Source organism: Eupeodes corollae, chromosome 1, assembly GCF_945859685.1.
Source record: "Eupeodes corollae chromosome 1, idEupCoro1.1, whole genome shotgun sequence".
Classification (NCBI taxonomy): Eukaryota; Metazoa; Arthropoda; class Insecta; order Diptera; family Syrphidae; genus Eupeodes; species Eupeodes corollae.
The window spans coordinates 189,196,115-189,212,035 of NC_079147.1; the positions used below are offsets into that span (position 1 = coordinate 189,196,115).

Below are 15,921 nucleotides of genomic sequence, written 5' to 3' on the forward strand. Positions count from 1 at the left end.
AAAAGCCCGTTTATAATACTACCTTTGTATTATTATCTTTAAAACAAAATTCTTTTGAAGTCGATATCACTGCTAGTTCTTGAGGAATGAAGAACGAAAAAGGGCACTCGAATGTACGGACGTATAAACTTCAGTACTGTTAGACATCTCTCTTAAGCTTGTGTTTGAAGATTGTAGGGATTTTACAACGTCGAGAACTGTCAACATTTTCAATTCAACAAATCGGACCAATTAAATTAATAAAATAAAACTGTTTAACATCAATGTTTTACATTTTTATTTTATACATGTGAATATGAGAGATATTAAGCACTGTGATAAAACAATTTCAATTCAAATTTCAAGGTATTTTTTGCCCACAGTAATGAATCAAGATTGATTTAATTACTGCATACAATATTTTAAAAATTATAACATTTGCAAATTCCATGGAATTATCGAACATTTCCAAAAGATTTATTAATCTTTCACAATAAATGTACATATGTGTTTTAACAACGAACTATAGGAGAATTTTTCGACATTTAAAACAACAACATTTTTAGACGTCATGAAAACATCTAATTTGTAGACATATTTCACAAATAATTATTTATATAAATATTTGATAAATACTTGAAGCATATTTCAGCTAGATCAATACATTGTGTAAGTTGATGTCGAATTCATGGCAATGTCGATCAATTTTGGAAAAGTCACATTTTACGCCTGACTGACATGTTGGATGGAAATTAAAAAAAACATAGTACATGTATTTTCATACCAAGTAACCATTCTATGAAATGTAAGAATTTCTTGAAGAAAAGCTAACATCTGATAGACACCTGATTGGCACTCAAAAAATTTTCCTTAAGTGGTTATTTCGCATACAATTTCATACACCTATATGTTCGAGTCTATGTATACACTTCCATGATTTCAATGAATAAGAGCCCGGCCCGCCTGCTATTTTAATTTTCACATTCACAAAACCTTAATCATTAAATTTTAAAACCTCATTCAAAGAAAGAAGAAGAAAAATCGAATATTCCATTTCCATTCCAATTGGATCATTTATAAGCTTATAAGAGCCACTACAAGCTCGTCCTTTATATCGATATCATCTTTTTTTTCTCAGCCTTTGATGATTCTCTTCTTTTTTTTCACCAATAATAGCTCACAAGGTCCTACTTGTTTTATTGATTTCTTCCCAACAACATACACGTTTACATAAAGCCACATATACTGCATTTGGAAAAAAGAAGAAAAATTAACCTCAACAACATACGTTACACATTTTGCTTCAATAAACCCAATCGATATTATGCCTAGCACTATATACTTATGGATGGATATGGTATGGTATTGTAACGTATATGTAGTTATGACTTATGAATATCCATTTAGGTATGTTCATACCTATATGACAGCTTACAATCATCGTTTATTGAACTTTTTCAAAAAGGGTGGCATAAAGGTTTAGGAGGTATAGCTTTCTAGAAATCGACAACAACGATGACGATGACTAAAGACTGGGGTATGGCGGACGGCACTTAGGCCCTTCGGGAGGTGAATTATGTTAGTTTCCCGATACACCACACGTGCAACCTCGTTCGTTGTCCAAAGGTGAAGACAACTTAGCATAGTTATAAGTTACATACAAAATAAGCCCCATCCATATCCTACTTAGCATATATATGCATATATTCTATTTTAGATTAATTTAAATTGTCTGTTGGAAGCCTTTTGAAAAAATATTATTAAATTGGATTTACGAAGTTGAAAAATAAATAAAAATATGAGTCACACACATCACACATGAGTCGAATGCGCGAATATAAGCAAATAAGCCAGACAGTTTTAATGTGTCAAACCCCCCTAAACCTCACCCTTATTGAAGCCCATAATGTTGCATCAGCAGTTGAATATTATCACGCAAATTTCTGTATTGCTTACCACTTCGTTTGGATGAGTTCAATTGAGTGAAACACCCTCTAGAACTGTACACCCGTTTAAATTTTTATTTTACGTTTTTATTTTTGCACCCTTCCGCTCAATATATTTCTGAATTGGTTGAGAGTGTGGTATGCAGAGCCTTATGGCTTTTTGCATCAAGGAACCATGAACCCAGAGAGAAAGGATATTGAAAGGCGACACGAACTTTGTGAATAAATTGAGCAAGCAAAATGCTGAATGCTAACGAAGTTGGAATATTATAATTCAGGATATTAAAAGCGAAAAAAAAATATAAAGGGTTGATGGGACACACCACACCACACACTAAAAACATAAAAAATAAGGCTTCAAGACAGATAAGAGATCGTGAGGCAGATGCAATAAAAAAAAGCACTTTAGAATTATAGTACCTTCTATATATAAGAGTGGAGTGCCAAGATCACTCTATAATAATGGTGATGTGGTTGATGTGATATGGTTGGAAAAGTCTTACTTAAAATATCCAAAGTCTCGCAGCAGTTCTGTCCAAGTCCACAATGTCGTTTGATTAAATGGATGTAGTTTTTTTTGAAAGAAAACGGAGAGGAAATGAAATGGTTATTATCATCTTGTATATATCTTCATTTTTATGAATCTTTTTTATAGTTTTTGGTGTCATATCGTCTGGAAGGCTAACGACAAGGACGAGAAAAAGTTCAAAGGCTTTTCGTATATGTTTAAGGTTTAGCCATTTTGAACACATTTGGCACATTTTTATTTTGAGCTTTATTTTTTTATTTGGTTTAGGTTTGGTGCTCGTATACTTAACTTAGGCCTATTTTCCGAAACTTAACTTTGAGTTTCCTTAACAAGTTTGAAACTAGTTCCAAAATGGTTCCGAGTTTTTAGCTTTTGATAAATTTGATTTAACTGTTAGCAAAATATTATTATTATTCAAATACTATTTAAATGACATTTTAATCAATTTTTTTTGAAACTTTACCGTAGAATAAGTTTAATTTTTAGACTTTTGCAAAATATAAAAATAGGTAGTAAAAATAAGTCTAATTTTCGGTCGTTATTTTTGCAGGTTTAGTGGAAGAATTTAAGTCTTACATATTCGTTTTACGATGTTACCGTGTCAGTAATGTTTTTGTTAAAGCTTCCGTAGCATACGACCGTAATCACACAGACAATAAAAAGTTATCCTATTAACAACCTGCGATAGTCAACTTGGAATTTGGTCAAATATCCGTATTGGCTATCAAAATTGTCAATAAAACAACCTTATTTTTCAAAAATTGACTACTGGCTAGTCAATAGACCAATTTTCGATTATCAATTTCGGGTAGTATATATATGACCACAAACAAAATTATAAAACTTTCTATCCTCTTTTCTAAAAAGACTTTGATCCATTATCAAGGTAGAAGTTTTTTGAAACCTTTATGATAGAAAAGTTTAGGAGACTCCACGACTACTTCTTAAGAAAAAATAAAACCTCATCAAACTGTAACTTCAGAAGATTTAAAGATTTTTCAACTAAAAAAAACTCATTTTAAATTTTCCTTAAAAATAAAAATAAATAAGTCCACTTATTGATCTTTACAAACTTCTCCGACAAAAATCCAAAAAACAAAAAATAAGTCCAAATTGCACAAAAGTTCTTGGTGGTGCGTGACAAAATGCACAAAAAAAGAAAAACAATAAGATACCACCAATTATTTGTTTTATGTCTCATGCTTCTTATGCGCTAAAGACTCTTTCCGAATTTTGTTTTTACTCTACAATCTTCTCTTGTTCTTTCACTTAAGAACTTTAACCAAAGTCACGTCCATGATACATATAAAATACCTACCTATACCTTCACCTAGTACGTGCAACATAAAAAAATTGTTTCTACAGAATTAAAGAACAAAAAAGAATAACATGTTTTTTTGTTTAATGTAGAGATGTATCTACTTAAGAGACACAACACACAAAACAAAAAAAAACAACAACAAACAAGGACCTCGTCAACTATTTAAGTTAAAGTACTAAAACACATACACTGAGAGAAGTTGTTATAAAGAAGTCGTCATGTCCTCAAGGCAGTCAAGTTTTGTTGTTTTTCTTTCTGTTTTTTGAGGTTGTTATACTTAACCTTTAGCTTGTCCTTTCTTTTTAACGAGAAACAACAAAATTAGGATTAAAAAAATGAAGAAAATAAAAGTTCAGGTTAATTTGTGTTAACAAGGACTTTTTTAATAATTGTATGTCCTTCTAAATTTACTTTTTCATTCAAAAATCACACTTCTTCGGTTTGACTTTTTTTTTGATGAAATTTTCAACTTTCCAAAAAATTTCATATTTTTCTTCTTTGGTTTCATTTTAGAATCCGAAATAGTCGGGGAAGCCTTGATAGTATCGGAACAACAGCTCCTTCTTCAAACAGTTCCAACGGTTCCAAAATGGACTCGAACGGTAGCCCAAATCGGTCCTCATCCCGCAATGGGCGTGATAATTGGTCAAAAATGCCGGATCCACCAGTTAATGGCCACAATAATGTCGGTATACCGCAACAGCATCACCATCAACAACAATTGTCCCAACCGCCAAGTCCGACTTCCGGCAGGAAGGATAAGTCATCACCTAGACGAAGCACTTCAGCATCAAAGCAACATCAACAGCACCAGCAGCAGCAGCATCATGGTCAGTCATCATCATCATCGTCGTCTGGCAGTAGTAGAACGAAAGGTGTCCCTCCGAGTTTTGGTTATGTGAAAAGGTCAAATGGTTCGGCCACGTCAACTGCAGAACAGCAAAATATCATGATGATGGGTGGTGGCGGTGGCAATTCTTGTGGTCAGCAGCAGCAGCAACAGCAACAACAACAGCAACAACAAGCTGGAAGAACAGCTCATGTCTCGGCAGTGCCTCGGTCTGGGAAAATTAAAGTTTCCGGCGGAACCCAGACGTGCAACAACGATATGCAGACAAGTGAGTAATTTTGATGGTTGTCCTTGTTTTTGTTTTTTATCTGTGAATGTGCGATGTCATTCCATGAGAATGATGGTTTTATAATGTTTACCTTCTCATTAATTTGCAGAGATTTCACCAAATGCCCAACACCGAAGTTTCTCATTAACAGGACCTGGTGCAACACAACTTAGTCAGTCAATTAGGGAACGATTGGCTACTGGATCACATAGTCTACCAAAACCAGGCACCGATATGCATGTCTTCCAACACCGGTAAGTGACACTTAGAGCAGTATTCAGTAGAAGGTTTTTAACATCAATGAAGGGAAAATAAGGAATAATATGTGCGTTTAGGGTTTTTATCGATGCAAGTCAATGGTTTGTAGTCGACACTCTGGCTGGGGTAGTTGAACCGAAAAGTAATTAAAAGTTGTGGACACTTCTAGTCGAAGTACCACCGAAGGACACAGACTGAAAGAAGGCCATATATTCAGTTTGATCACAATGTCCGATGAGTTCATTATGTTTCGGGAAATTGCATGTTCATTCATCTATAAATTAAAAGGGAACTTAATTAGCACAATTTGATGTTATTTGTGAACTTATGCACCCAAACTTATGGACAAGGGTATAGAGTACCTTTATCGTATTTTGCCTAAGGTGATTTATTCTTATGTATGTATAGTACATGCATTATTAAACTGTAGGTAGTGAGAAAAACACCTGGGAGGGATAAAGCATTGGGAAGGTATATTTTGTATGCATATACGATTCGGTGTTGGCGTTTGTATATTTTATTTTATTTTCTTACTAAAAATTCAAATTTTAGGTGCTTTAAATTAATGACTTTACCACTTTTTCAAAACAGTTTGTATCTACTTTATTTGAGACCTATACATTATTCGAGGTTTGAGTTTTTTTCAATTTGCAAGAACTTATACTCTAAAACAAAACAAACTCAGGAAGACTACTTTTACTATATTTGAAATTAATCTAGAACAAAGGAAGAATTGAAGATTTTAGGATTTTTTACCGAATTTCGGTCTTTTGGGTTAGCTTCACAGCACAATAAAATCAATGATATTGAATTCGCCAAAGCAAGGATATAGAATTGAAATAGGGAAACAAGTTATATCTAAAAGGATTTCTCTTGATTTTATTTTTAAGGGAGATATTAAAAATCTGTTACAAGTAAAAAATAATTTCAAATTCCCATCTGAAGTTATTGTTACATTTTTCAGCTTTTCAAGGTCCCTAGAATCTGAATCAAAAGTTTCTTAAAGAGATGTTCGTACGTACTGAATTAAAAAAAAAAGTCGCTATTTGTCGTGACAATTATACTATACTAACAAATTCAATCAAACTAAAGAGAACATTAAAGATGAATGGAAAACTGTCAAAAGAATTACGAACAAGGCACCTGTAATTAAACTTCCGTCTTTCATTTATCCTAATGATGTTATTGTTTCCGATAGAATAAGAATAGTAAACGCCTTTAATGAATGCTTTTCAAAGATTGTCTTATATAAAAGGACCCAATTGTTCACATTGTAATCCTTTTAAACCTTTTCAAAGAAAAAATCAAACTCTTCTAGGATAGACTCTATCCCCAAACTTTGTTGGACAAATGTAGTTTGTTTCTTAAGCCTAGTACGCTGCTGATGCGAAACGAAATTTTTCGGTGGTCTCCAAGTGTAGAGCGAAATTAAAACGAAAACCACAACGGAAAAATATTTGTGTAGAGTTCTGTCAGCTGTGGAAAACAAAAAACAAAAACACCGAAAGTCACGAGTAAACAATTTTCAATTTTGATTTTCAAACAATTTTTTCCAATAAATAAATTAAACGTCAAAATTTCGCAAGCAATTAATATACCGGGCAATTAAATTGAGAACGAAAAGAGTGGAGAATTGTACTAAAAAATCTAGTACAGCTATCCACTAAAATGACACATTTCGTTGTTCAGCAGCGTACTGAAAAACGAAAAGCACAGCGAAATTTTTCGTTTATGATTTCGTCATGTCATTTTTGTATGGGAAATTTCGTTTCGCATCAGCAGCGTACTAGGCTTTAACTGCAGACTTTTTTAATAAAAAAATGTTTGGTGGTGTATGTTCGGTTGCCTTTAAATTTGCTTATGTCATACTTCTTTTCAAAAAAGGTGTTAGAAGTGATTGATTAAACTATAGGCTGAATTCACACTAACCATAAGTAATATATTTGAAAAAGTTGTGAAAAATAGAGTGGTAAGTTTTTTGAATAAAACAAAAATTTAAGCGAATTTCAATTCAGTTTCCAATCTTTAACATTAACTGAAGAAGCATTTTTGGGCATTTTCTACAGCTGCTTTATTTATTGATATTTCAAAAGCTTTCTATATGATGTATCGCAAAAAACTGATTAGTAAGATCGAGAATTCAGGGTTTCGCGGTTTCATTCGTGACTGGTTGGCATCATATTTAAAAAAACAGAAAACAAAGAGTGACATTTAGAGAATTAAAAAGTGATTGAAATAATAGATTAAGGAGTTCCACAGGAATCTGATCTAGGGCCAATTCTCTTTTGATTTACAAACATTCATTGTTTATGTTGCCTTTGTGGGTTGTAGCTTTAGTACAAATAGCAACCTCAATATTATAGCTGATATGAACTGGGACTTAAATTTATTAAGGATTTGGCATCATGAATAATCAGCTCAAAAACCAAGGCTATGTTTTTTAGCTAAACAGACAATAAAAATGTTAATGTCGATTTCTTTTTTCTTGTTAATAAATGTCAAAAATTTAAACTGTATTTGTACGTCTCGCCTTTTCAAGCTCTTCCAGCTTCAGAGATAGTTGTTTTCGTTTAGTGATTGCCATTGATTCTAGAGTGTTTCTGAGACAGTACTTTCGTGGCCCTTTACGATTTTTGTATTATTTAAGGAATGTTTGCTTATTTTAACTACATAGGAAAATAAAATATGGTATATATCATTCAAAACTACAATATGGCATTTTATTTTAGGAAGGTACTTATTACAAAAAAAAAAACTTCTTTTGATCATGCAAAACTGTGTACTGAAAAGAATTTGCGCAAGCACCGCATGTAACCTAGTTTTCACTTTTTAAGGAATTGAAGCCTTTTCCAATTCCACATTTTTACTTCTACCAAGTTTTTAATAATTCCTTTGAAGATCTGAAAATCTCAAATTCAGAATAATTTAAAATTATAAAATACGTGAGAATCTAATCTTAATACCGTCTATTTTTTAGTAATTAGATTTTAAGAAATAAAATTGTGTCTATCTTAAAATAAGAATACAACGTTAAAATTGGACCTAACGTTGTGGCCAAGAATAAAGATTGATAAATATTAGTGTTTGCCTCCAAAATAATGGTAACACCTTTACATAAATCCAATTCACATATATCTTTAAAAAAAAATATTATACAAAATTGGTACACGGGATAGAATCCTTTTTTAAATTTCTTAAAAATGACCTACAGAGTCTGTGGCAAAAAAGATTACTATTTAAGTTAGCCATCACTTTAAAACATAGAAATTAGTTTACAATGAACATTTTATTTATTCCCTCTCAAAAACTTCTTTTGTTTTTCAGTATTTCCAATCGAACATCAGGTAAAATGATCGATGGCAGTTTATCCGATACACAAACCTATGCTGAAGTTAAGCCCGAATATAGTACTTATGCGATGTGGTTAAAACATAGTAATACAGCTGGTAGTCGTTTATCTGAAGGCGATTCTCTAGAATCTCTACAAATTGGCTCACCAAATATGAATCGTCATAATCATAAAATTATACACCGTAGTGGCGGTGGTGGTGGCTCTGAATCACCTTACATTCAAAGTCCAAGGCTTAATCGGAGTAATAGTATCAGGTGAGTCCTTATAAAGTATTTTTATTAAATAAACAAAAATAAAGGTTATAATGTCCTTTTGGGAATAAAATGGAAAACTCTACAAAAAAATGATGATTTTACAAAATAATCCTTTAATATCTTGAATAAGAAAACAAAATATATAAAAATCTCCTTTCTCTCTGTACTACACAAAAATATAGCTATCTGAAAGAAAGGACATATCCAAGGTACAGTGTGTGAGTGTGTTTTTCAATGAGTGTGTGTGTGTGAGGATATGGTTTTTATTTCCAAAGCTTGTGTTTTTCTATGTATCAAGCGCTAGACATCAGTTAAGAAAACTAATGTCCTTTTTTTTAGTAGTTGCTGGGAAATTATACACATTAATCCTTCTTCTCTCTTTCTGCGTCTGCTTTTGAGATGTTTCTTACTATTTTCTTTTGTTGTTTTTGTTTTTTGTTGGTTCAACTATATTACTTTTTGCTATGTGTATAGGTGGTAGTCATTCAAGTGTGGAATGTAATCTCGTTTTATTTTTTCTTCATTTTCTGTTCCTTTTTTGTTGTAATTTCCTTGCTTTTTAATGAGCTTTTCGTGCTTTTCGTTCCATTAGACGATATTTTTTGCCTTTAATCTTACAACCCAGACACTACATAAACTTACACGTATTTCTACTGTTTTGCTATATCTACACCAACAACAAATATCAAAATCAAACCATTTTGTGTTGGAGATCCTTTTTGAAGGACATTTAAAGTATCACCATACTGTTACTCACTATAGAGATACTATATGCAGAGGAATCTTTTTTATTTTTGTTGTGAGTCCTTTTTCGACAAATGTTTTTATTTTTTAAGTATGTAGCGGTACATATGGTTACTTTTATTGTGTGTATGTACCTATATGATGGTGCAAAAGCGACTTCAAGGATACAGGGATGCTTGTTTCTGTGTATAAAAGAAAAGGACACGAGGACGAAAGAATTCTTTATTCATTCAAAAAATAAAATAAAACTACACACAAATAAAACAAAATATCTCAAAAAAATAATAATAAACGAGGCTGAAGGCTCCTTAAAAAAAGAAGTCTGTAGAGCCGAGAGAGAATATACACAGCGCCATGATCATCGTTCCAGTTTAGAAGTGCTCCCCAGGACATAATAAACAACAACACACGTGTGCTCTTTACACTCCTGTGATATTTTTTCTATAGGCATAAAGTCATCATAGTATGTAGTGTCCCTATATTTGTATTACTGCAGTAGTATACAAATAGTTTCTCCATTCCTTTTGCTGCTGCACATCATACAAAAAGGACTATTTATAAAACAAAAAAGAATGTTAAGAAAAAAGTCATATGTTGTACAAAAAATAAAAACAAAAATTAAAAAGAAAACATCACTTGTTCACATATGCCAGGATACACAAGTTAGAGATTTAAGAGGCATACGGGATGTTGGGTAAAGATAATTACTGCTAGTTTCTGTCAGACATTTTTTTTTTATTTTTGAAGGTACAACATAACATTATGTTGTCCTTTATTGTGGAAAATAATTGCCGGAACAGGTACCTCTACCTCTACATTGTTTCATACCCCAAATTCTTACTTGTAAAGAACTTATACTCTTATTGTATTCAATACATATTCATACATGAACATCATGTAGAAGGATAAAATTTTTGTTTTTAAATTTAATTATAACCGTTCATGTAGATACCTCCTGCACCATGTTCTGTTCGTAGGTTGAAAGTTATTCGGGAACCATTTATGGTAGAGTGAATGTACTATGGTTTGGTTTGTTACACCTTGACAAGCCCCATACATACGGTGTGGTATCAGACAGGCACGTCCTAAATTATTATACAGGTGCCTGGACACGTTACATTCAATTTGTAGCTTTTACGAGGTGTATAATATATGGACGTTATAACGTATGTACGTGGCAAGTCTGATAGGTGATAAAATTGCATCGGAGTAGTGAGGTACCTATAGACACGGTATTCCTTTGGTCGTCAAAGGGAAATTCGTTCCTATGGGGACAATCATTTTTTGTTTTCATCGCTCGCAGTCTACCACCATTTTGTCGAATTTTTTAATTGAATATTTTCAGCAATAACCAGATTTTTGTGGGTCCGTTTGGGTTTATTATTTGTGAAAGAAAAATTGGTTTTACCACCCGAAAGGAGGAACGGCTCACTTGATTTTATTTCAAAATTCAATATTTTTTTATATTATATTTATATTTTTTTAATAGGGGAAATGTCCTTAAACTTAGTTGGTAGTTGCGGCAAAATTTATATAAAATACCATAGTGATTAAAATATTGTAAACCTTAACGTACTACGATTATTTCAGGGTTGCTTGTATTTTTGAATTTGAGTTGTTTAGCACGAAATTTGGTCATTTTGGCAATTACTCTGGTTACTAAAAGTGAATTTCATGATGCCCAATCACAAATATTTTATATTTCCTGATATGACAAATATATTAGTTTGACCTTTGTTTAAGCTTTTGTTTCATTTTTCTTTTTATCACAATATCTAAAATTGAAGCTATATAAAATTCAGTCTGAACTTTGTAAATCTTGGCTAACTGTCAGTTTTTGGACGCTTTAACATTTACTTGTAAAGATATTATTGAGAATAAACAAGTTTAATTTATCGTGCCTCATCGTCATGGATATTATAGCTTCGTGTATTTGAAAAGGATATTGAGGATTAAAGTACTTTGTTTTTTTCAAAAACAGTTTTTAAAAAACTTTTCTTAACTTAACATCAAAATATCTTTATACATTTTGTTTATGAAACACATATGTAAGTGGAAAATGGTCTCAACGAATTCTTCAAGAGCTGGCTACTATGCTACCTTCATAGTGACCTATATTTCAAAACAGATATGGTAAAAAAATTTATCTTTGAGAAATTTTATACCGAAAAAAGTACCAAACTTAAAAAGAACTCAAGATTTGGTTCGAGATGTAAAGAGTTGTTTATTACGTAGAATCCAAAATATAAGTTTCCGAGTTTACAAAGGCTCCCGTTCTGAGGGAAACTGGGACAAGTTAAAACAAGCAAGAAAGACCTGTATTCGACGCATTAAATTATTGCATGAAAAAAACACAGCAAAGAATACTACAATGTCTCAAAGTTTGTGTCTAGTAATTTGAAGAAAACATGAGCAGATTAGATTAGATAAGATTAAATTTATTATTCTAAATTTATTTATTCTCTTTTTTTTTCTTTTTTTTCGTTTTTACATTCTCAGTGATTCGAGACTTAAAACATCAGTTTTGCCGTGATTTGAAAAACAAAATATTTAAAATAAACTCTCCCGATTTTAAAAATAATTTTAGTAGATGAAAACAAGTTCAATTTTGCCGTGGTTTGAGACACAAAAAATATGAAATTCTCAATCGCCATAACTGGATACGTGACAGCTGAAAAGCTACTTCTATAAGCTAGAGCATGTTTGCTAAATTTAAACGGATTCGTCCAACCACTCAGTCTATTAAGAATGTCAATAAGTTGGTTCATAGACGAAAAACTCACTTGAAAATATAGCATCATATTTCTTGTAATATTGGACAAACTGCTATGAAATGATTTATATCCTCCATATCGCTTCTATTGCAGAGAGTGCAAATTTGTGAGTGATCCGATCTATGGGGGACAAAGTTGAGATTAAGGATCTCGACTCTAGTTTTAAAAATAGTTCCGATAGCTTCCGGAGTCATCTCTTTACAAAAATAAAAGTTGATGACAATTGATGATTTAAGAGCTTGTATGTGTTTCTACTTTCCGAAGAGAATGCACTTTGAAGGTGTTCTAAATAAAGTTTTTCATTAATTTTAACTATCAAAACCGCGAATATATTTTGCCATTCCTCAACATTATTTTCCCTTCCATTCCCTGAAGGGAGATGCATTTGTACTGAGCAGTCTTATCAAGATCGCCCTATGAAGCCCATTTTCTCTTTTTATAACCTTAACTAAATAGTCGGAATGCCCTTTCAGATTCTGAATATATATCGGTGGCATTCCCGATTCGACATGTAATGCGTACGTAGGTGGTAGCGTTAGCCACATCAGGTGAAGGGCCAGTTTCGCCTCCCTGGTTTTTTCTTTCGCATGATTGCTCTAGTTTAGGTTTTAGGTCAGCAGTACACCTAGATATTTAAACTCACTCACAATTTCAATACGCTCGTTGATGTTCTAGGATTCTTCAGCACGTCGTGCATGCCGCCTATATTCAAATATCATAACCTTGGTTTTTCTAGTATTGATTCGTAAGGCCCAAGTTTCGCAATATTCTTTAAGTCTAGATCATCTGCATACAGTAAAGCTTTAATCAAATATTCGCCAAATATTACACCTCCCGGTAGGATTTGGCAAACCATATCAATATAAAATGCAAACAAAATGAGACTTAGAATACATCCTTGGGAACTCCCGCCGCTGTCTCAAAACTTTCGTATAAGTTGTTGCCATCCCATACTGAGGCTTTCGTTGAACTCAGAAAGTAAAAATAAAAAAGTAAACATTTTTTCGAAAGGCCAACAGAAGATAGTTTGTATATCAATGCTTGTCGATTAACAGTATCAAAAGCAGCTTTGAAGTCAATGAAGCAGCTGTAAAGCTTTTTCTTTTCTCTAAATGTTTTCTTGCTATGCTTGTTAGTGCAAAAATTTGGTCTACCATTTAGAAACCGGATCGAAACCCAGCTTGGAAGATACTTAAGTGTTTGTTTGGCTCTATCCATCTCATAAGCCTCTCGTAAAAATTAGGCTTTTAGATTTTCCTTAAAAAGTTGAGAATAGATATGCCTCCATATATTTTTCTGCAAGCAAATGGGTATGCATTACGCAAGCATCATTATAGAGTTGGTTGAACCAGTCCACTAAGTAGTTTTTGAAGTAAGCAGTCTTTAATGGGTAAATGAGCAGAAAAAGTCAAAGCCAGAACCTCGAAATCTTTAATCGGTATTAACCATTGGCCAGATACAGTACAATTGTATATAACCGACTGTCGTTGCCCGCTAATAAAAGTGAATTCACCCTCACCGTCACTTTTGGAAACCCCATTAAACACGAAAAATCCAAAGCTTTCCAGGAGCTCTATCAGCCTTCTCCCGTTTCGATTAACCAAGCTATTTTTAAAGTTTCTTCTCGTATTAAAAACCGTTCTAGTATAATGGGATATAGAGTTTTGATATTCTCCAATTGAAGCGTCAAGGTACCCAATAACAATAAATTAAAAAGGATATGAGTACAACTACTTCGTCTCTGGTTCTGACAGTCTTTTTCAATGGCACTCGTTTTGTTGTTATTTCGATTCTACCAATGAATGACATCGCTGTCTTTGTATGCTTGTAAGATTAAGCGATTTTATGGAACAAATCTTGTTTCGTAATTGTTCAGTTGCTGGAGTACTGTAAGATCTCGGCATTCGTAAAACGCTGGAACCTCAGATCTGCTAAAACTTTTCCATCTGTTTTATTTTACTGGTCTTTTGCCGAGTGAATGAAAAACAGCATTTGTTTTACTTGTCCTTAAAAAAGAGCATCTTTTTCCCCTTCTAACACTATTGACCAATTGCACTTACTTCCTTTCTTTCCAAGATCATGGAAGCGTTGGTCGATTTCCAGTGAAAAAATATCTTGAAGAAAGCAGTTCAGCTTTTGTGGCAAAAGTTTGTGTCAAAAGGTCTCACCAAACAGTGAAACAAATCTTAACATCGTTTTGGAAAAAGTAAGATTATTGCACTGCACAAATGAAAGGCCATTTGATAGAGTTTGGCATCAAGTCTCTTACAGCAGATGCGTGCGTTTGGTATTGATGAATTTCTTCTTCGTTAGGTTAGTAATTATCTTTCGGACCGTTCGATTTAAGTCGTATTGTACGAGTTTAAATCTGATTCCCACAAAATTACACGGTTGGTATTATTTCCTCCATTTTTTTTCCGACACTTTTCCATATTTGTATAAATGATCTTTTGTATGAAACTTCTAACCCACTTATGTAATTGTTTCACTGAAAACAATATCATCAATTTTTCGTAATCGTTTTAAATTAAGCTTCCTTAAAACGAATCTGCCTATTCTTTTTACTTTTTGATATATTTTATGAATTAGTTTAAAACTGCTACCTTGAAAAAATGTATGTTAACTTCAACTTATTTTAAGAAAACTATCTATTGACGCTTGTGCTTAAGATTGTCTCAGCTTCAACTCTATTTGGTAATTTCTTACTTCAAACGTCCCTGTCATTCAGTTTCAGTTTCAAATTTTCTTTGTCTTTTAAGATTTTTACGATCAAAAACAATAGAAAAAAAAATACTTGAACTTAATCATTCTGGGTTTTTAAGTTAAAAGTATTATAATTTTAATATTTTTGAAGCAAAAATGTTCGGTTAAGATCTCTATCCAACTAATTCATTTTTAATATTTGTATCATAATTCCGAAATCAAGGTAATATTATTGTCTGAAACGATGAAAACCACATTCGTACACTTAGGCGTATACTTACTTTTTTGTATAAATTTTCTTCCATCATCATTGTATGCTCATTGATCTACATTATGTTGTTATTATTTAAAACTAATCTATATTATATCAACCTTTAGGCATACAATACCTTCTAAAAACGAAATACACACTCACTATACATGTAAATACCTATAACCTCTGATACTACAAACAGATTTACAAAGATATATTTTACACACTTGAAGTCATTAAAACAAATTTCTAATCTAAACAACAATATACGACAATGCGACTATAATAGCTATATTAGTTTATTGAACATGAAACATTCTTCCTTAATCACCACAATTACCATTCAAATTATGCATGCGGATATCTGTAAAATCAAACTCGAAATCAAACTATACAAATACATATCCATTAGAATTCAACAATAGCATATAAGGATACACATCAAAGGATACCTACAGAAAACAAGAAGATAACACTTCATTTAGCCTAGCTGTAGAATATACATATCTAACACACATATTCCTTGACTTGAAGTAGAACTCTGGGCTGGGCTGCTGGGTTGGACTGGGTATGGGACGCAGACCTAGCCTAGCATTCTAATCAGGACACGTTTCAAATAACAATAAAACGCTAATTGCATTTTGTCCTTGTAAGATTCCTTCAATCGTAATAGTATTATAATAATATGTA

At 32.5% G+C, this 15,921-nt stretch overlaps 1 protein-coding gene across 3 annotated transcripts in view; it reads left to right on the forward strand.

Moving 5' to 3' along the window:
* The window catches only part of LOC129938510 (protein sickie), a 518,418-nt gene that overhangs the window by 379,759 nt on the left and 122,738 nt on the right, over nucleotides 1-15,921 (forward strand). For 2 of the 3 annotated variants that reach the window (XM_056046123.1, XM_056046124.1), the window contains exons 8-10: nucleotides 4,289-4,893; nucleotides 5,003-5,147; nucleotides 8,476-8,757. In XM_056046123.1, coding sequence (XP_055902098.1) covers nucleotides 4,289-4,893; nucleotides 5,003-5,147; nucleotides 8,476-8,757 — 1,032 coding nt within the window. Of the gene's footprint in view, nucleotides 1-4,288; nucleotides 4,894-5,002; nucleotides 5,148-8,475; nucleotides 8,758-8,939; nucleotides 8,967-15,921 lie in introns of all 3 variants that reach the window. The other variant, XM_056046122.1, reaches the window with a different exon arrangement.